We start from the raw sequence: 25882 nt of genomic DNA, 5'->3' as shown, positions 1-25882 counted from the left end.
TGCAAACCATACAGAGGCGTAGGTGGGGGGGTTTTGGACATACAAAACATATATAACCATATAACCAAACTGAACTAAACTATTTAAAAAAAAGCATAAGCTGAGTTAAAGTCAAATTAATCATTTTTTAAATCATCATCAAATTGTAGATTGCAAAACAATATATTTGATTGATTTTAACTTTATCCAATTTTAAATCTATATTTTATAAATATGTTATAAGTTATTTTACCATTTTTTTTGGCATACGGTTTTTAGCTCTAAAAAATGTGGATCGAACCTCTTAAAAAATCTTATTCAATCATAGCACAAAAATCATGTATTTAAAGCATATTCTTTAAAACTTGTTAATTTATTTAAATTGGTAATATCTAACCGAATTGTGTATCTTCAAAACCTTAGATATCTTCAAGTCCCGAACCCCCTTTAGTTTGCATATTACACCTTGTCCACGCCCCTGGCCACGCCCACGACTACTAGTGCAAAATCGAAGTCAAAGATGCGATAAAACCAAAAAAGTGCAAAACAGACAGGTGGATTGAGTCTTCGTTTGGGTCGAGTCTCCACTTAGACCCCAAAACCGCTTTACCGTTTCGCGGTTGCAAACTCTACTAAGTCCCAACAAATCCAAAAAAACAAAGCATTCTTTTTGGGGCACATTTTGAAATTGTATAAATTTATTTATTATACATAGTGTTTTTAGCATGAGTGTGAAAAAGGAGTTAAATGATTGCTTGAAATAAAGTTAGTTACTTATTGGCTAGCAAAAAATATATATATGTATCAATTGCCTTAAGTGTAGTGTACTAAAAAAAAATACATATATAGAAAAGCAACAAAAAATTTCGATTGCATATTATAAGTGTGTGTGTTTGGGTGTGTTTGTGTGTGTTCCAATTAGTTACAATTTGCATATATATGGGCCTATAAAGACTTAGTTTTCAGTTCTTGTTTCAGCCATTATAGATGTTCTTCTTTCATCATAAATTTTATGTGTTTTTCTTATATAAATGGTGCTAATATCCGTTCTATACAGAAATACTTAACTTAAATTGGTTTAAACTATTGCTGCTGTTGGTAACTAAAATTTACTAACGAATGATAAACAAGGATCGTTTGTATAAATATATTCATAGAATTTCGGCTTTCTGCTTGGTTTGCTGGTTGTTTGTTGCTTGGTTGTTGGTTGCTTGATTGTTGGTTTTAGTTTTCAGTTTTTAGTATTTAGTATTTAGTATTTAGTTCTCTTGTGTGTTTTGTGTTGCCTTTGGCGCCTCGCTCAGTCTTCGGTCCTTGGTTTATTGTCCCTATCTGATGTTGGCAAACAGATTCAGCACCGATTTGTTCTCCTTTTGGCTGCGTGCCTTGCTGAATACGTTCCAAAACCGCAGCGTTTCGTCGCCGGCGCCCGTAACAATGGCCTCGCCATCGGGACTGAGGGCCAAATAAAGCACTCGATACGAGTGACCCGTCAGCTTGGCCACCTGCGTCAGCGAGGGATACTTCCACACGAGTATCTGGTTCTGCGAGTAGCCGTGCGTGGAGACCAGCTCCGAGGAGTGCTTGGACCAGGCCAGATTGCACACCTGCGACCCCGTGTCCACGCACTGCATGGGCTGGCCCGTCAGCGTGTTCCAGAATCGAATGCACCTGTCCGCCGTTCCGCCGCCGCTGGCCAAGAGTCCGTGGTGATGCGGTGACCAGGCGATCGCCTTCACCGCCGCCATATGTTCCGTGTACGATTGCACGGGATTCACCGAGTGCTGGTTCCACACATACAGCCGATTGTCGTTGCCGCCGCTGGCCAAGTACTGATTGTCCGGCGACCATTTCAGGCCGCACACCTCCTGCCGATGGCCGGCCAAGCGCCGTTCCGACTGCAGTTGCGGTGTCCTCGTGTCCCGCTGGATAATCCAGCGATCGCGCGACCCACTCGACAGGATGTCACTGTTCCAGGCCAGCGCACCCACACGCGCCGAGTGGCCATTCAGCTTGTTGATCTGCTTGTTGGCCGCCACATCCCAGACGGTCACGTAGCCGTGATGCGTGCCCACGGCCACGGTGTTGCCACGCTCGTTCCACGACACCGAGGTCACCGTGTTCGCGTCCGGACTGAGATCACACAGGCGGGTAACCTGGACAAACAGAAGGAGAACTGGTTAGTAATATGTCCTATTCAATTTTTAAATTTTACATTACTTATTCAGGCCAAACAAAAACGTTGTCTCAACGCAAAGAATCTGCTTAATGCCAAATAAAAGAACAATTTTATTAGACATTTGCGCTTTGAATGTTAATTTGATTAATGTTAAAAATAGATTCATATGCATTTATTGTAGACATTTTCGTTTTGTATTTCATTTGACTTAGTTTTCCATAACATGTAACTGTTAAGCAGTGGTAATTAAATTGGAGCTATTGTATTATGTTTTAAAACTAAAAAAACAATTATAAACATTGATGTTTTAAAACAAATTCTATAAAAATTCTCGTTTAATTTAAATTTTTTATAAACCAAAAGTATTGCACCAATTTCAAATAATGTCAAAAATTTGTATTTTACTTAAAGTTTAAAAATATAGAGCCATTAAAAATATTGGTTTTTATAAACAATTTCTATTACATTTTTGTATACAGTTTTTACAGTATACATTGACTTTGTGCCTTTTTATTTAAATTATTTATATACCAAAGTATTAAAGCTATTTTAAAATATGTCAAACATTTATATTTTTATTACTTTCGTAATAAAAAAAACCAATTTTGTTTCAAAAATAAAAATCTTGTAAAAATGTAATTGATTTAAAATGTGTTTGGTCGTTTTTGTATTTAATCAATGTGTTTTTTGGTTTTTGGTAACCTTTTTGATGGCTTGAATACGAGGTCTTAAGGGGATTTCCCCCGTCGAAGGACTCACCTGACTGGTGCAAGCGCTCCAGAGGTAGACGCAGCTGCCCAGGCCCACTGCCAGCACATTCTGCGACGACCAGTCGACCAGGTTCAGATAAAAGTCGTCCTGCAGCTCCGGAGCGTCCAGGACCTTGAAGGGTATGCGCGAGATCTTGCGTGTGGCCTTGCGCGGCGATCGCAACAGCTTCTGACTTTTGGCGCTGACCGGTGACAACGAGTACGGGCACTCGCCATTGTAGTCCTGCAAAAAGGAGATTAGATCGATTAGATCGATTAGATTTGGCCGCTAGCATTCATCCCAAGCAATTGGCAACCGGCGTTCCAGTTACTGCAGCCGAGCAACAAATTGCCAAAGCAAATGTGTCTCAATTGTTTGGTCTTCTCTTGGCATGGGAACAACATTGGAGTTCGTTTTATTTGCGTGCCGCGTACTTGGCGTCCAGCAATTAACGCCATCGTGCTAAGAGTTGCGACCGCGTCGTTGTCTCCTGTCCCCCGGGTTAAATACTACTCCTATCCACCAAACAACTAACCTTCTTCTATGCACAACGAAAAAAAAAAAAACAATTTATTTATATTTAGAAACTCATAAAACAGCTAGTCTTAAAATTAAGTGCACATACATATATATGTTTTAATTTCTTTCAAGCTGATGATCTGATGTAACTTTCTTTAAAAAAAAACCATTAATATTATATTAAATCATTAATAATTTAGTATAATTAAAACTGGTAACTGATGAGGAAGGTTAGCTATTTTGGTAATGGAATATCTAAATTTTAATTTTGTTTTATTTAAGCTTATAAGTTTTTATTTTCTAAAAATTAAATTGCATATCCTTCACTTGCAAACACACATTGAAGTATATAAATAAAACATTCCATGCAATTTGTAGCCCCAAAATAAAAACATTAAAATAATAATTCTTTTTTTCTCTGTGTAGGCCCTACAATTTGCATTTGGCACGCATTCCGCTTCGTTGAGAGCTCTACTCTGGCTTTTGTTTGCATAGAAAATGCGGGCAGAGAAGTGTGTTAAACGTATGCGTACAGTAAAGGGCCAGTAGTCATCGCACCTCCGACTGCCACGCCCCCCCTGTGACGCCCAATTACGCAACAAAATTACATTTAAAATGCGTGAGTCGGAGGAAGATACATATGCCCCAAAGCCGAAAACTCATTCAAAAACAAAGCGGAATTGTGCGTGCCAACGGAATGCAATGTGGGGAAAAATAACGAAAAGTTGGAGAAACGCAGAGAGAAATGTAAATTAAATGGATAGGGTGTGCTTAAGGGGCGGGAAAAGAGATTCCCTGCCATATAATACGATGGAATACATTGTAATTGCAGTCCATTTAAGCTACAAGCCAGAAGTGAAAAATAATTTATTCCACTTTCATTTCCGTGTTGAAGGGCATTAAAAAACAAATCTACGGAAAGGCTTATCATTTAAAATAAGTATTTTCACAAATGTTAGAAATTAGCACAATCATACATACATTTTAAGAAATTTATCCGCGATTATACTAAATCTGATATGGAAGTTTAAGTTCTAATTCACGCAAATTATTAAGTGGATTATAATGCCAAACTGACTAATCACAACGAGTTGACGCATATAATTCCACAATCATGGGTTTTATTCCCATTTAAAAATTAAATTTTACTTTTTATTTCATCTAAAAATGTAACATTTTTTGTATATATATATATCTCTCAAGCTCGACTCATTTCCCATATCGCTGTCTTTGCAACCCATTCGTTATTAAGACATGTAGTTTATGGAACAGAATTTGTCATAGCATGGGTTGGTCAGGTTCTCGTTTGCCATTTCGATAAAGTGAGCAAACATCCCGGCAAACATTGCACCCCAGATAAAGCGAGCTGTGTTTTCTTTTTACACAAAAAAAAAATAAAAAAAATAATAAAAAAAAAAGATATATAATGAATATTTGTGGAGCCAATTAAGACCAAATCTATCTTAAAAAAAAAAAAAAAAACTGCTGAATTATACATTATTATAAAAAGCGAGCTATTTATTTCCTGCGCATCTTTATGTACAAATATATGTAACCATATCTCGCAAAAAAAAAAAAATAACGCACTTCACATCATGCCGCGACTCTTAATTCGTTTAACAAATTAAAATTTAATTCAATTAACAGAGAGGCCAAACGAACTCGAGATGGTTTGTCTCATCTTAATTACAAAACTTGGATGGGGTTTTTTTTTTTTCCTATAGCGTGCGTGTGTGGAGCCCTTAATGGTCACTTTACACTTTGGAAAAAAATCCAAAAATATATATATATATATCACAACAAAAAAAGAAGCCAACAATTTAATGGTTTTGAGGTTTTTGCTTCCATTTTCTGGGAATGCTATAAAGGCAGTTATAGACCCCCCACTTCCCCCGTTTTGTTCATATTCCACTCTATAAAGCGTACAAGCAACTGCCATTAAATTTAAATGTTTTTCGATGCCGTGCAGAGCGAAAAAAGAAAAAACGAGGTGGTAAAGCCTATTAGAAATTCAATTGTTAAAACGCTTAAAGTTTGAGGGGAAATCAGAGGGGGTAGAAGAAGGGGCAGTAAAACCCTCTGACAAATGGCAAAAGGAAATCCGACAACTTGTACCCGATTAAAATCGCACAGTTGAGCTCTTGTTTTAACCTTGTGCCTTTACCTATTTATCACCTTCTATTCACCTATTTTGCGTAATTTTTCTGTGAGTGTGGGTAAGGCAAAAAAATAATTGTATAATGTTAGGTTTTGTTAACGTCTTATTTATATTTCTTTTTTTTTTATTTAAGTTACAACTATAATTTTGATTTTTACGTTATTGGTTTTTTTTTTCATTTTTAATTAAACTCATTTGAACTTGATTTCATTTCTACCTTTGGCCTCCCAAATCTACTGTGTTAATTGTTTTATTTAATTAGGAGCCCTCTGTAAATTTCAGTACAGTCTGGTACAAAACAGCATATGACTTGGCTAGAAAACAATCATCATTCATTCATTCCGCTCAGCAAACTCCAAACAAAAGACAAAAATGCGAGCTGCTAACCAAAAATAAGAAGTAAAAAAAAAAAACTTGCCGGCCGGCATTTGTTAAGTCTTACGGATTTTTTATAAACATACATATATGTATATGTGCTTTTTTATTTATTTCTGGCTTGTGGGCGGCGCTTGGAGGCAGGCTTATAAATTAAACAAATAAACAACCAACCAGCAGCGAGAACAGCAAAGGAAAAAGCGAAATAAAAGCGTGATTCCAAAAATAAGTGGGTGCCGTATAGGGTTAAGGGGCCGGGCGGTGGTTAACCCATGTTTAAACATTTTTTTTTTTTTCAACCTGTCGCTGCGATCGGACCAACTTAATCACGCTGGCATGAAAATAGTCATCGCTAATGCGATGTTAATGCAAATGTCTGCTGCATAAATTAATAATTATAATAGCAATAAAACGGAGACAACAAAAACAAACTATAAAAGATGAGCTTTTTTGTGGGATTGGGGACCTGTGAGTGAGTCGGTGAGTAGTCGGTTTTCTATAATTCCCCTTAATGGCTATTCGAAATGGCCAGACAGACTTGGGCATAAAATCAAAAAAAAATAAAATAAAAAATTAACAGGTGTACGAAATCAGCAAGCAAAGGAGTGTTAAAATAAAGTTACTTATGCAGTGGTGATTGGATCGTAGGAAAAATAATAATAATTACTCTAAATTATTTAGCTGGCACGAATTTTACAAGACTAGGAAAGAAGGCAGATTAGTAAATTTAAGGAATAAAAAAAAAAATAATTTTTGTTTTGGTCTCCTTTTAGAGTTATTTATAAAGCCAAAAAGGATTGATAAATATCTTCTTACATATCGTACAAATACATTATACACATTAATATATTATAATAATTAATTTAATTAATAGAGAGTTCTAAATATTGCCCCTACAACTGCTGACTAACAATGATCTCCCATTCATTGAGAACTAAGTATTCCAACATACTTTTCGAATCGTCAATGAACCCAAAACCGAAAACCAATCCCCATTTTTTCAATCAAACAATGACAAACGTCTAAAAAAAAAAAAAAAAAAGTGTTGAGACCATATATTTTGGTGACTGGCGGACAACCAGAAACTACTGTACAAAAAATTGTAGGAGGTTGGGCACCCGCACCACATTATTTATGACAATAACTTTGCGACCGCACATAATTGAATTACATATTGTTTGTTGTGACCACAGAGGCATATGGAATATGAAAAAAAAAGAAAAAATTAACAACAAGTAAAGGGCTTCATAAAAAAAAAAAAAACTGAGGAATCGAGGGGAGTGGTGTGTTAATTGTGTGGGCGTGATGTAGATGAATGGCCAGCGATTTGTGGCTGAATAATTGCAGGGGGACAGAAAATCGAACCAGCTCTCGACAGTTGCCGATTGGCAAACTCCATTAGGCCAAAAAGAAATCAACTCGCTATTAATCAACAAAAATTGTGCTCTTTTTTTTCCCCTCCCCTCCTCTTCTCGCCAACGAAAGTCCCGAATTATGGGTTAAATGGACGCGCAGAGATCTCAGTTATTGACTCAAGTGTCGTTTTAGACCACTGAAGTAGTAGTTGAAGATGGAGAATACTGCGGTCCGGTCTCTCGACCACTTCAAGTTGCCTTTTCCTTCTTTCCATTATTTGTATACCCTCTTATTACAATGGAGTATATGTATATTTGCACTAGTACAAAGTACTTATAGTTTGGTGTCAGAGAAGTTTCTATTGGTTTTTGCAAGTGAAATTCATATGTCTAGGAAAAATTGTGTAAAAATCATAACCAATTTTATAGGATTAAGAATTTTCTTGAAAAATGATTGGGTCTACATAGTTCTTAGCATACACCTGAGTGCTGTAAGAATAAATTAAAATTTAAATGCTCCGGGCTCTGAGTCGATTCCTAATTTTTAACTAGAATTTTAGAATCCTCGTAAAAACAAATTTAGACCTTCAAAATAATCCTTACCATGATCAGTAACAAGAAATCAACACCGAATGAATCAATGAAACAAAAAATATATAGAGTATATTTGTTAATGGTAATCTGTACCAAAAAAATGTTTACTTAAACAAAACGTTTAACAAATTTAACCTAAAAAATGTATTTTGAATTCCAAATTGTAACGAGAGTTTAAAATGGGTAAATATTATCACTCTCTTTTTTGGAATTCTTTTAAAAAAAATTAGGATCTTACAATTATCAATAACATAAAATCAACACCAAAGGCATCAATGAAAAACATATATATTTGTTAGAAAAATACAATGAATCTAGTACCAAAAAAATGTTGACAAAATTCCTAGAAAATGTATTTCGAATACCAAAACGAATGATTGAAGTCATGCAATTAATCTAGTTCCTGAACACAAAGAGTATTTACCGCGTCGTTTTCAAATAAAAAAGCCACTAACTGAAGTGAGTGCCGTGTGTGTGTTGCTCACTTATTTGTTTCCAACGGACGGAATTCGCTTTTGTTATATTTTTGTTGGCTGCTGCCGAGGCGATGTTTCTACCGCTTCTGCTGGCTGGCAACGTGTCAACTGTCAAAAATCAGTCAAAGCAAAATATTCAAGAAAATATGAAGAAGGGCAAAACGCGACGTGCCCCACACGTACCTCTTTATTTGCTTTTCATTTTGTTTCTCTTTAAGCAAGCGGCCAATTGAGGCAACATAAATCTGATAAGCAGGCAAATATGTCAGGTCTGCCATAATAATAATTATGATGGTGGATGGGGGATGGCGATAATGGTGATAATGGTGATAATGGTGATGTGGGGAGATCACCGGCGTAGCCACCAATCTAACGACAAGTGGCAATAGTTTCCCCATCTTCACATCTGTGTGTGCTTTTCTCCTTTGTCCATTTCATTTCTGTTTGCCCATTTTTGGACCAAACACTTGAACAATCAGTCCACCAGCTATATGTCTATACATATATATATATGTATACAATTACATGGCGATGGAGATCTACAAGTATGTACCATATAGACAGAGGGGATCTCGAAACACGTTGGCGATCATCACGCGCGCATTAAAATCGAAAAAAAAAATAAAAAATAAAAAAAAGAGTGTGTTAACCTCGAGTCTTGGTCAAACAACTTTTCTCTCGATTCGTCTTAGGCCACTAGACCAAAAGCAAAGACTTTTCACAAAAAAAAAGAACCGGTTTCAATGGATCAATAGACGGTTGAACAGAGAGAAGGGTAGGGAAGATGGCTTCAAAGAGTTTTCTCGGTGTGAAAAATGTAAAAGAAAAATCACAAAGCCAAGTTCATCAAAAGAGTTTGTCAGTAGAGTCAACCCTGAAACCTAATTTCTAATATTAATCAAAGAATAACAGCCTTAACCTAGGAGCCCCATTAGTATGAGTTTTAATTTCCCACGACCTGATCTTGAAGTTTATTCAACTCGATGTCTGTCTGAAATCTTTTCGTCTTCTTTTCGCCCTGAGAAGTATATAAGTATAAGAAAAAAAAAAACCTCAATTAACACCGACTGCAAATTCAATTAAATGCATTCTGCAGCACACAATGCCCCTGAGAAATCTCAATCGAAAGTCAAATTCGCTGACCTTTTTAGCTTAGAGATACAGTTTCCCAGCATATATTGTGGGGCCAAGAAGCTTTCTACACTTGCAATTGGATATCTTCCTCGAGAGTTGATCAAGCCACCTGCCCAATTGAACAACAAACGGGAGAAATGGAGTAATGAACTCACCTGCTTGGTGGGTGACTGGTACTTGAAGAGACTCCGCTTGGCGGCCGGCGTGTAGGCATTCTCGTTCCGCTCCTCGCCGGCGGTCTTCACGTCGTCGATCGCCGATCCCAGGAGCTCGTTCTTCAGGAGGCAGGAGTAGGCCAGACTATCGCGTGCCGTTTCCCCCGCAGTCCCGCTGCTTCTTGCTCGTCTGCGGCGAGTTGTCATTTGACTTGTTGATCGACGCGAAGTTCGTCTGCCAGTTGTTGTTGGCTCTGCGATCGTGGAAAATGAGGAAAATGGGGAAATGCGGAAAGACCGGGGTGGAAAAGATAGGAGAACACGAAAATGTTAATTCTATGAAAATGCCATTAATTAACGCTAGAGTAGGAAAAGCTGGGGCGTAGCTATGAGTTTACAATACGGGGGATCTTAGAATACAGTACTATAAACACAAACTAAGATGCTACATTTAATATATCTATATTTTCTTAAATTTCGTTGACTTAAATCTGCTTAAAAAAAAATTTATTTAACCTAAAAATATTTCAAAAATTGGGTATTTGTCTAGGAAATAGGCATTTTATTTGATCGCATAAGGTTAAGGTTAGCCTTCTTATTTTTAATTTTCAACGTTCGAGAACGTGCCTAAAATCAAATTTAATTTGCAAGCAAATAGAGTTATAGTAATCTTTTACTTGACCCCCTTTTTTGACGTCCCTGACCATATCTTAGTTTCGTTGCAACAATGAGGAAAAAAAAGTAGAAGGCAACATCAAAACATACTTAGCCTTTTATAAATAATTTATATGAAAAATCCACAATGGATTCACGGGAGTTCACAGAACGTATACTAAATATAAATAAATTTATGCAAACGCGTTCAAATTCAATTTAGCCATATCGTCTGGCAGTCGCCCCACACAATATTCCGACCAAAACAATTGTTATTATTTCTACCCATTAAAAACATAAAAAACGTGTGCAACGTGCAAAAAAATTATTGACGGTCGAATTGTGCAAAATTTGCGAAAAACGACAACTAAAAATAATAATCATTTGCCATGAAATTTGGCCAAGTGTGAGAGAATTGCACTGTGCACTGTGAAAAACTGTTTACGAATGCAATAAGCGTTGCCTGTGTCTCATTTTTTCATTTGTTTTTTTTTTTGTTCGGCCCCCCGACTTCACCCCTTTTTGATTATATCTGGCAAACGCATTTGAAGTGCTCACTTCCACCTCGAATAAATCAAATTTCATAAGCAGATGGGGGACACAAATTGAGCGAGGCAAAAAGTATATACAAAATGCAGGCTCAACGAATGGCAATTCAATAAAAGGGGGGGAGGGGGTTACAACTCTATCGAGTTTGAAAAATAAATAAATAAATAAAATAAAAAACCCTCTCTAACCGGAAACTAATTAAGTCTCAACGTTTAAATATTTCTCTTTTTTTCTTTCTGGCCATCTTTTTACTGAACTCTCACGTATTTTGGGGTGTTGTCGTTGAACTCCAACTTCAGTTGGCACACAGCAAAGTTCAAATTTCCCTGTTTTCCCATTAAGTTTTTATTTAGCCTTGTAGTCTTTTTGGTAATGTCTCTTTTTCTTTACTCGTCTTCGTGGTTTCTTTCTACGCGGAACTCATTAGCGAATGAAGGAGAAATATTCAAGTTCTTTGGCCAACAGTGGTGCCAATTTTCGGCTCAGTTTTGGGCCTTCTTTTTGTAAAACATGCACTTAAGAATTTATTAAATCCTTGAATTTACTCTACAAACATGTATTTCATAGATATAACAAATCAAGAATGTTCTTGTCCTAAAAAAAGTAATTACTCAGATTTATTGTTTAACATTTTTTTGGAAAACATTTCAAAAACCTAGAATCTTGAAAATAAATAAGTCTACTATTATTTCTTTAAGATACCTAAGATCTAAGATGGCCCTTATATTAATGAACAATAATAATTACAACGTTTTTTTAAAAACGTAATTTTTTTAAGTTCAAATTTTTCTTTTATAAAATTATTTAAAATATTGCTGCTTTTAAAAGCCCCTTTTAAAATCAATTCTAATCTAAGCTAACATATGCTTAAAACTGTATACAAGTATTATTTTAAATGCATTCTTTTCCACTAAAAACCACTGTTTTCCGCTTTTACAAAAATATGTAAAATTCTGTTGGTTATGTTTGTCGTTCGTGTTTGTTTATATTTGTTGTTCTTTGTTTGTCGACGGACATTGAATCACCGTTAGTTAAACGAGGCGCAGCCAGGCGGGAAATTCGTAGGTTGGTAGTTTGTATCCGCTGCTGTTTTTATTCTTTTTCGCCAGTTCTTTCGCCTTGAAAGAGGAAGAGATGACGTAGTTGAAAGAATAACGGCTTGTGCAGAGTTCAATGCACTCGAAATAAATTACAAAATATTACCCAGCAAACAATGTTGTAACTCATAGAAAAACATGTTGGGAAAAACTTTGTTTTTAAACTTCAAACTGAAACACGGATATAATACTAATAAATAAAAAAAAATTTGCTAAATCATTTGTATGAATTAGGAATAGTGAATATCAACATTAGAAGCAGTCTTCATTTTAAGATTTAATGTTCATTAACTGGAAAATATAACTAAATGATAAACAATGCTTTAATAATTAACACTATTTTAAAACTATCTTAATCATCTTAATAAATTAATTTTAAAATCCAAATAAATTAATTTAAATTAGCTAATTAAAAATCTCACCTGCAGGGTATAAAGCGATCGAGTGATGTGGGCGTGGTGGACGACTCAAGATTGTCGAACAGATTTCTGGCCACGGGACTGCAGTGCTTGAGGATGCGCTTCTCATATTCGGGACTAAACATCTTTTCGGCTATCGTAACTAGCCACGTGCCCTTGCCTGTGTGTTGTAGCTCCGGCTTCGATTTGCAACAAAATTCAACACAAATTTAACCAAAACAAAAACTTGGCACAACAAAAAAAAAAAAACTCTCCAAACGATGGGAAAAACGAAAATTTTCTAATTCTTGTTTTTTAGTTTAAACCCAAAAAAAAGCTGGTTTAGGCGTCGTAGAAAATATATATACGAATTATATACGAGTGCTGCAAGAGAGAGAAAAACAGATAAAAATAATTAATTAGAAACGTTCCTCTATGTATTTGGTGTTCTTTTCGAATTTGAATAAAATTGTAATTTATTTGTGGTGTTTTGCGTGTTTTTTTTCTGTTTTTTTTTTTTTTTTTTTTTTTTTTTTGCATGACTACAACGACAGTTTGGCTTTAAGGCCATTAATCAACGTCTGGGATTTGAAATTGGGATTGGGCTTTGGGCCTGGCTAATCAGTGCGGCAATTGCCTTTCTATTTTCGAGTCTTTTTCGCACCCATTTCGTTGGGGGCGTATCAATCACAGAACAGAATGGAATAAATAGGGGCTGTCATGTATTTTGGATGTATCTTCCCTCGGTTGCGTTCTGCATACGGAAAAATTGAAAAAGAAGCGATCGAATTATCAAATACCCCTAAAATTCTGTATATTTAAAGAGCTATATATGAATTCTATATATTATATTAATCACAGCTTACCCCAAAAAAAAAAAAACATCTTAGCTTTCTCAATATAAATGAACGAAAAAAATTCGAAACAATATTTCTAAAATTAAACTTTTTTAGAGTTGTAGTTTAACATTTATGTTGAGTAGCCTTTATTACATTGCAAATTAAAGCCACAAAATGGTAATACCCTTTTGAAAAAGCAGATATATGATCGGCCCTTTCGGCTGCTAATTAGATCCGCCCCAACGATCTATTCGAAATTCCGTAGCCCCTTCTTCGTCGCTTCTTTTCTTTATTAAGTTTTTTTTTTTTATTTCTGGCGTGCTTGGTAGTAATTAATTTATGGGCGTTAAGTGTTGCTTGTTTGCGGCGGCGCTGCAAGATTCTCCTTCATAGAGAGGTGTTTTCTCCTATTTTTCGATAAGAGACTCACAGCAGCGTAACCAGAAAACTTACTCAGTCCAAACACTTCCGCATCGAGATGGTAAAACTCCAACACGGTTTTTATTTTTACACTTTTTGCTTAGAAAATATATATAGAACTGATGTCGGTACTGGTTAATATATGACTATATAGCTGTTCATGTCATTTGTAGAGCGAGACTAGACTGAGTTGGAAAACTGAAAAGCGAGGACTGACAACAGACAGGTTACTGATCCGACTAAAAAGAAAAACTCAACTTGGGCTACCATTTAGGTCGTTTGTCGCGGGTTTGAATAAAGATAAAGCTATTGACTCGCAGGTACCGCCCTCGGCAGGTACTTAAAACTCAGAACGCCGATAACGCCGAATACCGATACAAAGCAAACATTTGTTTCCCAAAATATATATATGTATGTATTCGGAAGTCCATGACTCAAGCCCCTCGAACCATAATTAAAGCCGACTTACTGCTGATAAGCGTGAAATGGAGATAAGGCAAAGGGGCGACTTACAAAACCCGAAATGGGGCGTGGCAGGGGGTAACTTGGGGTAGGGTTTCACATCGATAGGCGTGTGAAAGTTGCAGAATGTAAATAAAAAAAAAACAAGAGGGGAATATTTGAATCCCAGGACGTTCAGTAGTGCTTACTTGGGGGAGATTAATGGGAAATTCCCTAGTAATCAAAAGCTGGCCTTATTTTCAATTGAGGAAATCCAATTCAAACGGCGAATCGCCGTTTAAGAAACTGTTTTCATTCTTAGAAAGCTTGTGAAATTAAAGATTGCCATACTTAATATTTACAAAGATACTTTGGAGAGATCACTTAACTTGTTGCTAACAGAAATAAAAATATTATATAAAGTTTGGTATAAAATAACAAATCCCGTTTTGATTTGAACATAAAGAAGATTATATGTTTAAAAGTACTAAACTTGATTTATTATTTATTGATAGCAAACTACTATTGATGCTTTAAAAAGCATATATTTTATTTATAAATAACTGATCGTTTTAAAGAAACTGCATATACTCATAAAAATTGTTTTAAATAGTTAAATCTATAGTTTTTTTAATCTTATATTTTATTTTATTTAAAAAAAATACAACTTCTTATAAGGTTATAAATATCAAATCGAAAAGCTATTAAGGGGAGCTGTAATAAATGATGATTACTTCTTATATAATAAATAGACAGCCCCTATATGATAAAGTACATTGATAAATCTATGTTGAAAATTGAATATTTTTTCTATGACAGTAAAATTAAATCTACCAAGAGTTAAAACCAAATAAGGGATACTTTTGGGGGGTTGTTATATAATTTTATGGGTGGTTGAAATAATAATTATAATTCCACCCCCTTCGGTGCGCTACTGATCGCCCCCTCTCTATCGCACCCAATGCACTTTGAATGCATTGGTGACACGTCAACGGGGGAGAGTCACTTTCCCTGGCCATCTCCCTCCCACTCTAGCACACACACACTCTGATCAAGGACAATGAACTTGGCCTCCTGCTGTCCCCTTCACTCCGCCTGTGATCTAAGACAATCTGTTTTTGTTATCCGTGTGTTTGTACTATTTTTAGTGCATGACTTCCAGCTGGAAGGTCAACTTGGAAGGGGAGATAAATCGCTCTGTGGGAGAAGAAAATGCCAAGGAAATTCCAGACACTATAAATAAATAAGAAACCGCAGCGCCAAGAGGATAAGAGTTTCAGGGGATGTGGTTTGAAGCCTGCACCTCGCTTTAATACTTTTATAATTTTTTTCTCCTTATCAATAACGCTCACACTGGAATGATAATAGACCGCAGACAAGAACAACAACAACCCCATCGTGGGAAGGATAGATAGAGAGGGGAAGTGAGGCTGAAATAATCGATGGCCGCAACAAAAAACTGCAATTATGTCAAGGACATCGCAACTAAAAACTGCGTTTAAATATTTAACTTGGCAATTTGCAGTCTCATATGTTTTTTTCTATTGTTATTGTTTTTTCCAATTGTGCAGAGAGAGCAAGAGAGAGGATGAGAGATCGCATTGCTGTCTGTTAGCTCTTTTTCCCTCGCACACAATGTACAGCTAAGCTAGCAATGGAAAATGGAAGGAAAAATGAGGGAGAGGGGAAAAGAGGGAAAAACGGTTATCTATGCCAGACGTAACTGTTAAAAACACACACACACTGAGGCACATTTCCACAAGTCTAGTTCTTTAATGTATCATTTCCAATATTTCGATCGCTTTTTCACTTACATTTTGTTTTAAATTCTAAATATCTAGTTTTACGCGCTAAAGACGGTTAATTTTGATTTTTATTTGGCCAGCAGAAAGCGACGCGATGTCGTTGTTATATGCTTTATTTGTTTGCCGCTCCGAAACACTCTTTAATACGCCCTTGTGTTTTAAGGGTTGTTGTTTTGTTAGCGCAGTTAGTGTATTTGTTACACGGGCGGTTCTTAGTGTCGGTTTTTAATGACGGCGGTGCGCGATACTGGCATTATTTGGCCGAGAGCAAGAAAAAAACAATAGTGATGGGAAAGCGTCAATGCCCATATCGATTACATCGATATATTCTTTAATATCGGTGTTTGGCAGGGCATCATCGATGCTGTCCCATCCCTAACACTGTAACGATTCCACTCCAGTTCGTATGATGTCTGTTAAACCCTGCTTACACTTACGTGAGTTGCCTATCGATATCGGGAGTCAGAGCAATAACGCAGAACGACCGCTTACACTTGAGGACATGCATTTAGGGTAAGAAAACCAGCGATTCTTTGTTTTAATTTTGATATGAAAACTAACGAAAATAACTTAAATTCTTATACTTCATTCATCACAAAGTACCGAATAAGCTTAAGAAATGTTTGTTAACCTAAATGACGAAAATGAAAAGTTACGGAAATTTTAAAATGGGATTAAATAAGTTTTATCAAGTCATTACATACATATTTTATTTTCATTTTGAGTACTTTGAATGTCTTTAAAGCGCAAAAACTCTTTTGGTCATATAAATTCATTAAATTATGAAACAATTATTTTTTGAATTATAACTGTTGTTTCTTACTTTCCGTTTGCAAACCATAACAATAAACCGCTATTTTCAAACAGTCAAACTCATATAATCGAGTTTGCTTGATGTCGGTAGTTCTGACAACGAGAGGAGTCTCGCGAAGGTTTAACTGGGCTATAATGTTCAACGAGTTATTTGGCAGTGCATCAACGATATCTTCCATCACTAGAGTTAAAATATATCGGTTTCTAACAGAAATGTTAAACTTGTTCCCGCGGAGTTACTCCCCGCTAACGAAGTTTTTATAGCATATCAGCTGAACTGAGCCGTTATATTTAAACGTTATTCACCACATTACGTTGATATCAGCTTGACTGACCCATTTATAGTTAAATGTTAATTCTGCGAACTCCCAAGTCTTCTGTTTTTTTAACCCAATTGGCTTCGTACAAAAATAATTAGTAGTAGTAAGAAAATCTAATGTTTGAAAAATGAATGTTCGGGAAGGTTGCATTTTGTAGCATCCTTTTTGGGCTGTTGCAGTTTTTTAATTGCTGCCCGAGTGTTACATTTTTTGGTAAGTGGCCACCAAAAACCGTCACAGCACTCCGAAAAATTATCACTTTGTTTTGGCCAAAACGCAAGGATAACGTGGCCACAACATGGAACGTCATACCTTGGCGAGCTCGTACTATTAAAAATACAATTTTTACATATTGATGACTGTTTTGAAAATGTATGCTTTTTAATTTAAAGATTTAAATTTACTTCATTAAAATGCAAAGTCGCTTGTTTAGCTTTTGTGTATTCAAAAATCATTACAATTCTTTTAGCAAAAAAAATGTGCCTAGTTTCCGATTAGAATGGTTCAAATTACTTCGAATTTGTAATAATATTTATTTATCATTTACCTTACCATTTAACTTTTCATTTCTGCAACAGAAAGCCACACCCGTCCAAAATTTTCCAAAACGCCCAATCAAAATCCAAGACTCGACTTAATTATGTAAAAATATCATATGTATTTCATTAGATAATGCTTAATGCATGAGAGCGCGATGACATGAAATTGATAGTTGAAACAAAAAATTAAAAAAGTCCTAAAAAAAACAAAGCACAATAAGGAGGAAATTAAATGATTAAAGTTATTAGCATCTCTCTTGTTAACTTACCTTACCAACTAGCTTAGTCAAACTTAGCGTAAAAACATTAAATCATACAAGACGAGACAAAAAAACGTTACAATTTAAATAGTAGAACATAGAAAAAAGACATTCATATTGAAGGACAAAACTGACGGATGTTGGAGAACTGCTTACTGCAGACAATACCAAAAATATATATATGTATATATATATCTATGTACTATATACTACAAGTATATACTATCTGCGATTTATAGCTACACTATGAATTTGTTTTATTGTTTAGGCTTAGGTATAAATATATAATATGTGTGTTAAATAGCTTTCTTTATACAATAAAACTATAGATCCGATGTGTGTGTGTGTGTGTGTGTGTGTGTTGTGCACACTCAAAAAAAATTTGTAAATTACGATTATAATTTTTGCATTTTCGATTTTGTAGAACTAGGCTTTTTAGGTTTTCCGTTGCTTAGGATTTGTACTTGCAAGTTGCTCGCCCGCTTGAATTTGGGATTCTCTTTCAATTTCGATTTCAATTTCGATTTCAATTTCGCTTTCCTTACAGTTTTTGCTTAGCGCCGACGCGTGGCTGCTGTGGATGCGGTTAAAGATGTTCCTGGCGTTGGTCCTCCTGCTCCTCCACTTGCTCCTGGCTGTCCGGCAGCTCCTGCTGCTGCCGCCGCTCTGCTCCGGGCACTGTAACAACTAATCGTTGTGACTAGGTTGCTGGCGCCACCACTGCTGCTGCTCCGCAATGACCACCGCTTGTTCAGGTGATCCGCCGCCGCCGCCAGAGCAGCGGTATAAGCCCGCGTTCCGATCGCCAGCGTGGGCACCGCTGCATTTAGTTTCTTGGGCGAGGGCGGCGGACGCGCGGAAATGGCACCATTGCAGGCCTGCAGGCGATTGGATTTGGCATTCGAGGTGCTCACGCCCCCAGTTCCGCTCGAACTGGCACTCAGGGTGCTCCGTCTCAGGCTCCGCCTTTGCTCCCGATCCTCGTGATTGCGCTTCAGGCGCCTCGAGCCACTGCCTGCCGATCCAGCGTTGATATTTCCCCTGGGCGTGCTCACTGGATTACTGGGGCTGTTGAAACCGCCTGGACTTGTGCCCCCACTGGCCGGCGACGAGCTGCTAACGGGCGTGGCTTGGCCTGTCGTCGAAACGGGCACGTTGCGCGTCCTCAGCGTTCGCTTGGTCATGTCCAATCCCAGGGCCAGGCTGCAGAGACTACTGCGTAGCTGCCTTTTGCTCACGCCACCGTTGGCCGACAGACTGTGACTGCGGCGGGTCACCATCATGGAGGTGCTGGTGGCACCATTGCCACTGTTGCCACTCGAACTGGCCACCACATTGACGCTGCGCCGGCGATTCACCGCCGCCGTTGAATTGCCATTGCCATTGGCACTCGACGCGGATCCTCCACCCACACGACCTTCGCCCGGACTGCCAGCCGATCCCGCTGCTCCGCCAACCGATCCACTGCTGTCGCCAAAGGCCACAATGGCCGCGGCACTTGATGCAATAAAGGACTTGGGCTTGCCGTGCTTGAACATCTGGCGGCGACGCGTCTGCATGTGCTGGTGATTCTCGTTGGGCACGTTGCGATAGCGACGCATCTGGCGGATGCGCGGCGCGGACAGGGAGCCACCCAGTCCGCCAGATTCGAGGGCCTCGGCCTCAGCCACCGCGGCATTGGCTGGCAACTCCGACTCCTGCAGCTTCTGGATCTGCTCGAATATAAAGTGCACGGTATGGGCGTCCTCTTTGCGGATTTCCGCCACCGTTTCCAGCACCGCAACGAGCCCTTGATCCAGTTTGCCCGACTCCTGCTTCTTGGACAGCTTCTTCTCCTGCCTGGCCATGGGTTTCTCCTTCTCGGGCTGCTGCTGCTGCTGCTGATGCTGCTGCTGCTTTTCCTGCAACTTTTTCGGCTGCTCCACTTCAATGGGTGTGGCGGGCAGCGTAGAGGTCACTTCATTGTCCTGCAGGTCCTGTTGCTGTTCCGTCTGGATATCTATTACCCTGGACTCTTCGTCCTCTTCTGTTAGCGTGGGACTCCACTCCTCGGCGGCAACGGGGAAAGCAAACTCGTGCTGCGCCGAACTACTGCTGCTTGCGGACACCTCCACCTCCATCTGCTGCTCGCGCTGCAGCTGCTGCTCCAGGGCCACCTGCTCCTCCTCGGCCCGCTCCTGCTGCAGCAGGGCATCCAGTTCGAGGAGCTCCGCCGGCTGCTGTGGCCACGCTTCGGTCAGCCGCTCCCTCTCGCGCCTGGTTTCTAGCTGCGTCAACGAGTAACCCTCCTGCTGCTGGTAGTGCTGCTGCTCCTGGATTATCTCGAACATGCTGCGGTCCACCACAACAGATGCGGAATGGGCAGTGGTCTGTTGTGCTGCTGCTGCGGCTGTTGCTTCGGCTTCCGCAGCTGCTGCTGCCGCTGCTGCTGCTGAACGAGAACGTGCCTCCTGCTCCTCCTGTTCGTTTAAGAGCGAATTGTACGACTCGGCAAAACTATAGCTACTCTCCAAATGCTGTTCCAGTTCGCTTAGCTCTCGATTTGCAGCCCTTTCCGCTGGACTAATTGCTGGCGGGGCTATACTATTCGCGTACATGGCGCACTTGTCGATGCTGGTGTGTGAATACATGTCCAGCGCCGAGCTATCCAATCGATCTGGTTCGGGATCGGGTTCTGGATCAGTTTCGCCAGTCCAGGACTTGCGCCACGTTTTCCTGGGGCTAAACAGACTCTGCTCCGCCGATGTTTCCTCATCCTCCTCCAGAGGCTCATCTTCGTCCAGACCAAAGTAATCGAAATCACGAAAGGCTTCGGGTGGCGAATGCCGCTTGGCCAAGGCACTATACGGCTGATCCAGTACATATTCGTCCTCCTCAATGAGAAACTCGGGGCAGTTGTTCTCCACATCGAGCGGCGGCAGCTCCTCATCGTCCTCCTCGAGCAAAAGTTCGACCTCGAGGTCAGTATCACGCGCCATGGCGGATTGCGAACGCTTTGGAGTTCTGGGCGAGCTATTGTGGGCCGCTGGTGTTAGTATCACAGTCACAACGGACGTATTGTCCGCCCGCATCTTCTTGGCGGCCCAGGTTTTTAGGGCCTGATCCACTAGCGCCTTGCTGGGATTCATTACGTCCTGTTCGTTGAGTATCTCGCCGATTAGATGCTCCTTGCGCACACTGTCCACCGCCTCCTGGGCAGTCACCACATTCCACAGGCCATCGGTGCCAAAGATTAGGCATCTGCAGGGGGATTATTGGCATAATTAATGGTAAAGCAGGGAAATGCGGATCATGAATACACACCTAAAGGTACTGGGATCGATTTTGACCACCTTGACATCCGGATCGGGACTCACAACAAACTCCTTGCAGCGGGAATTGTAGCTCCAGAGGTCGCCCAACGAACGGGCCACCGCCAAAAAGGGTATATCATCCACTGGCGTTCGCCACTTGATGGGCCCGCGATGCATTGGATCCCTGGGTCGATTCCACACCACTCTGGGAACACCCGATTTGATAGCCACATTGCCGCCGGCTCGCTGGATTCTCGTCTTCTCCGCCAGCGATTCGGGTTTGTGATCCGTGGTCAGTGGTCGTGCCCTCCAGTTTCGTTCACCTTTGTTCTGGTAGCCCAAAACAATCCCGGAGTCACCCACATGACCAATGTAGATCTTCTCGCGTCGCATAAAGGCCACTGTGGCGGTGGTTCCGGCGGTGCTCAGGTGTCCATTGGCGGTGCGAGGCCATTTTTCTGCGGGTTGGGGTTACGAAAACATCAGGTGATTAGAAATTGCATAAATAATCTGTATTTCTAATTACGATTAAACGCTTTCTGAATACTGTTGTGAAACCAAAAGTTCTTGAGATTGAAAGTTTGTCTGGCTAAGGTTTTTTTTTTTGATTCATTTTCCTACATATATTAATTCGTTATTCTTTAGGGTTTATTCCTAGAACTTTGTTATTTAGAGTGCCCTAAATCAGTTATTTATCTTTGTTAATACATATTTTGTTAAAAAAAATTTTTTTAATAATTTCATCACCTCATAAAATTGTGTAGGAATTGTAAAATAAACAATGAAAAAGTTTGAAACCATACTATAAGCTTCAAACATTTTTTTTTTAAGATATGATTCAATACAAATAATAAAGCCCCAGCAATAACAATACAAAATCGAGTTTATTTTTGGGTTTTTACCAAACAAGCAAAATGCAATTACAAAATTTAAAGCAAATTATCTGTGTCACCATGACAACATCTCACTAAAATATTTAATGAGGCGATGATGAGTAATGATTTTTCAACAGCTTATTTACTACAAGCATTTTTTTAATTTTTCAAGACCCTTGCATTTTTGGCGGTAAAATGGATTATCTGGAATTTCAAAACATGATCAAAATATTGATATTTTCCCCCCACGCACACACAGATATCCATTTATATACATTTCTGGCATCCCTTGGACTTCTGTGTATTTTGTTATGTGAAGAGGAAATGGGCACACATTTATTTTCTCTTTCCTCCCTCTCGTTCTCTCTCCCTGTCCCTTTCTTTCTCGCATTTCGAAACGCCTTTGCCATACAGTGTTCCCACTCTAACGTAAGGCGGGGTTGCCATGCTTGGCGAGAGTACAGCCATATGGCAAGCCCGTGGAATATTCCACTAGCGATAACTGAGTGTGTGTGTATCTGCATCTGTGTATCTTTTAGTGTGGGCTGACACTAGAGATGAGCGAATTGAGCGATGGTTGAGTCACCGCCACACACAGTTGCATAATTACCTAGAGATGGGAAACCCAAGGGAGCTGTTGGGGTCATTTTAAGATTTTTTGTTGTTGAGCGCAATGACAACCCTAATAAGGGGGGAATCACCCAGTTTTAATAGAACCTACAATAATTTGAAGAACAAATAAATGATGAAATACTAAATACAAACAAGACAAAAGCTAATTTATTATGGTTTATATACTTAGTTCTCCCACTGTCTATAACTAAAAAGTTTGAGGTTTAATGTTAAAACGGTTTTTGTTTTAAATATATTTTCTCTATAATTTTAAGTCTGAAGGATTCATTTGTTTAGGTTTTTAAACTAGATATAATGTTAAAAATTTGTAAGAAATTCTTCTACTGATTTCCCTATAATTCTTTTATTTTTAAGCATTTTTTTTTTTTAATTTTTATATTGCATTATAAAAGTGTTTATTTGGTAATATTATTATTAGATTTGTGCTCACCTTGTTCCCGCCACATTGCAAAATGTGTTGCGATGTATCCCTCACGTATCGCCCGCAGAACATCCTCATCCTGATCCGACCAAAATTGCTTTTGCTTGACAATCTCCAACATTAGATGTTCTTTGGCAAATAACGCTGCTTCAGGGCCTCCGTGACCATCGTATATTCCAAAAAATGCGTATTCCAGTTCGTGCGTGACTGGAGATTCCTGGTAAGCCACTGAAAACTGATCTTCCATGTATTTCCTCCCGCCCTGGCTGCATTGTCCCGTTACTCGCATATTAACGCCAAGGGAAGAGCAGGGATTGGAAGCACTGGAGCTGCAGTTGCTACTGGAATTGGAATTGCTACTGCTCTCTGGAAGTGATCTCGCTGGGACAATTGCCGCCGAACGGCGCAAAGCTCCACCGCCGCCTTTAAAACGATTTTGTTGTTGTCTTTTTGGGTTAAAAGGCTTAACTGGGGATCCCCCTTCCACATCCACTTCCATGTCCTCTGCTGTTACTCCTCGTTCTGCCTCTTCTAGTTCCTTTCCCGCTGCCGGTGCAACAACAACAACACTGCCGGATCCATCCAATGCTGGATGGCACTCACCGTTATTGTTATTGTTGCCGCCGTGGCGAGAAGAGGACAACTGCTGTTGCTGTTGTCGTGGAGAAACGGCGATTCTGGGCGTACTACTATTATTGTTCTCTGCATAATAGTTAATAATATCGTATTCCACGCATGGTGCTTCTGTGGAGTCCTGAAAGTTACCGCTTATTGCAGTTTCCCGTAGACGAACTACCGTTCTTTCAATGGCCGACTGGATGAGGCATCTGTTGGTATTGGTAGTGCTGGTTGTACTTATATTGGTGTTACTTTTATTATTGGCGGGCAACATTTTCGTTATTTATTATTATTTTCCTCTTGTTTTGTTTATGTTGCACTACTGCTCCTGCTTCTTCTTCTTACAGTGTTGTAATTTCCGATGACATTTGGCACTGTCGCACACACACGTACAACAACAAAAAACAATAAAAAATATATAGAAGTACAAGAAAAAGCAAATCAGCCTATCTCTTTCTGGCAGCCTTTGCTTTTGCAGGTAGAGCAAGTGAGACAACTGTATGTAGTCTATTTACGTTCGCCAGTGTCTTTGTGTGTGTGCGTAATCCATGTAGTGTATTTTAGTATTTTGTATTTGCAAATTGGCCGCCAAAATTGATGAGTTTATTTGATTTAATGCAGATTATCCTTTGTTTTTGGTGTATATTGCACGAAAGACGCCCCTTTTTCCTTAGCGAAGACGAAGGGCGCGCAGTTTTCACCTTGACGATTTCTTGTTTGCCAGCATTTTCTGCCGTTGTTTTTTTTCTTTCATTCGATTTTCCCAGCACTTTTTTTCCGCTTTTGTTTTTTGCGCTAGCCCGAACACATCCACACACACAACAACAAAATTCACGGTAAATTGTTTAACAAAAATTGTTAGATGAGAAAAAAAAAAACGAGAAATCAAATAGAAAGCGTGTGACCGTTGTGAAAGTAGGACGAAAATACCATGGTCGATAGGAGTGGGATATACTGAAAAAACGCTAATCGATAAAAGTGACGTGCGATTGTTGTGATCGATTAATGTATTAAAAAGTTTTTTTTTTAAAACTATAGAAATTAAATTACTAAAAACCATATTTCGGAAAATTTTAATTGGTGTTGCCATTTCCTCCAAAAATATTTAATTAAAAATGCACAAATCGGAAACGATTATTGTGGTGGCTTTGGTATTAATTATCAAATTCTAATTTAAATCCGGCACATATATTAAATTTACAAGTTTGCATGATTTATTGTTGTTATATTATTTATAATTGTACTTCACTAATTTGACATTTTTTTCTATTTACAATTACCTAAAAAAAACTTTTGTAATTAAACATACGTGTTGTAAGCAATTAATGCGTATTTTTCTTTATTATTTGCCATTATGTTTTATTATTCCAATTATAAAAATACATAAATGTTTAATATAGTTTCTAACTCTTATCCTCGACTCCTTAAAAATATGATTAACAGGTTCTTGACTTTTATTTTTTATAACAACTCCGAAAAATAAAGTGTTTTAGGTTTATTTTTTTAAATAGTAAACTTTTTGTTATAAAATTAATTTAATGATTTTTATCCCGCTTAGCTGTTATGTTATCGTAAGCAACTCTGTCGATTTTGGAAACATCAAATGCAAGACACTTTGTATCGAATATAAAATTCTAGTCATCGAACGAACAATTTTTGGTTTAAAACATATTTTCGTATTTAAGATAATGTTGAGACTTTTATTTATTAGAATAAATATCTTTCATTTGTTTTTCCGACTAAAATAGAGATAACCATTCCGCACACCTCCCCAAAATATGAATTTTTGCGATCAAGACTTTGGTTGCAGTAAAGAATTTAGTAACACATACTTATTCTTAAAAAATCCCTATATTTTTGGGTTTTAGATGTTTTTGAAATACCAATAACCGCCCACCACTCAGCTGTTTTAATCGTTAGCAGCGCTGAGCAAAGAGATGCTCTGTTTTAAATTACATCCTATCGATTGAAAAGGCCGAGGTATCGAGTGGCAGATCTCGAAGAAATTATAACATAACTTATATTTTATTCCGGTTAATAACTATTTGAATGCAATTGATGGCTCGCTGAATCGCTTTCCATGAGGGAATCCCATGTATTTGCAGTAATTACCTCCAGTCGATACTCCGATAGCTGTCATTACTGCTGCCAGAAGTCGCCCGCCAGACACGGCCTGCCAAACGCCGCCCGAAACCAACCAATCACAGCGGCGTTCGACTAGTGTGTCGGCGCG

The 25882-nt window shown here is 38.6% G+C and overlaps 2 protein-coding genes across 2 annotated transcripts; both read right to left on the bottom strand.

Annotated features, from left to right (window-relative positions):
* Positions 1–643: 643 nt before the first annotated feature.
* LOC128260615 (fizzy-related protein homolog) lies at positions 644–13815 on the bottom strand. The gene is given in 6 exon segments (XM_052993757.1): positions 644–2135; positions 2918–3151; positions 9675–9839; positions 9841–9928; positions 12397–12756; positions 13665–13815. Coding segments are annotated over 5 exon segments (1437 nt in total). The 5' UTR covers positions 12519–12756; positions 13665–13815; the 3' UTR covers positions 644–1307.
* Positions 13816–18041: 4226 nt separating this feature from the next.
* On the bottom strand, positions 18042–24574 carry LOC128260597 (uncharacterized). Its single transcript, XM_052993737.1, has 3 exons — positions 23041–24574; positions 21113–21560; positions 18042–21049 (listed from the first exon to the last, which is right to left on the bottom strand). The coding sequence occupies exons 1-3, from the start codon at positions 23921–23923 to the stop codon at positions 18364–18366; spliced, it is 4017 nt and encodes a 1338-aa protein (XP_052849697.1). The 5' UTR covers positions 23924–24574; the 3' UTR covers positions 18042–18363.
* Positions 24575–25882: the final 1308 nt, after the last annotated feature.

The sequence above is a fragment of the Drosophila gunungcola genome (genome assembly GCF_025200985.1).
Source record: "Drosophila gunungcola strain Sukarami chromosome X unlocalized genomic scaffold, Dgunungcola_SK_2 000034F, whole genome shotgun sequence".
NCBI classification, from domain to species: Eukaryota; Metazoa; Arthropoda; class Insecta; order Diptera; family Drosophilidae; genus Drosophila; species Drosophila gunungcola.
The sequence above is the reverse complement of the archived record's forward strand: the minus strand, read 5'-3'. Positions and strand labels throughout refer to the sequence as shown.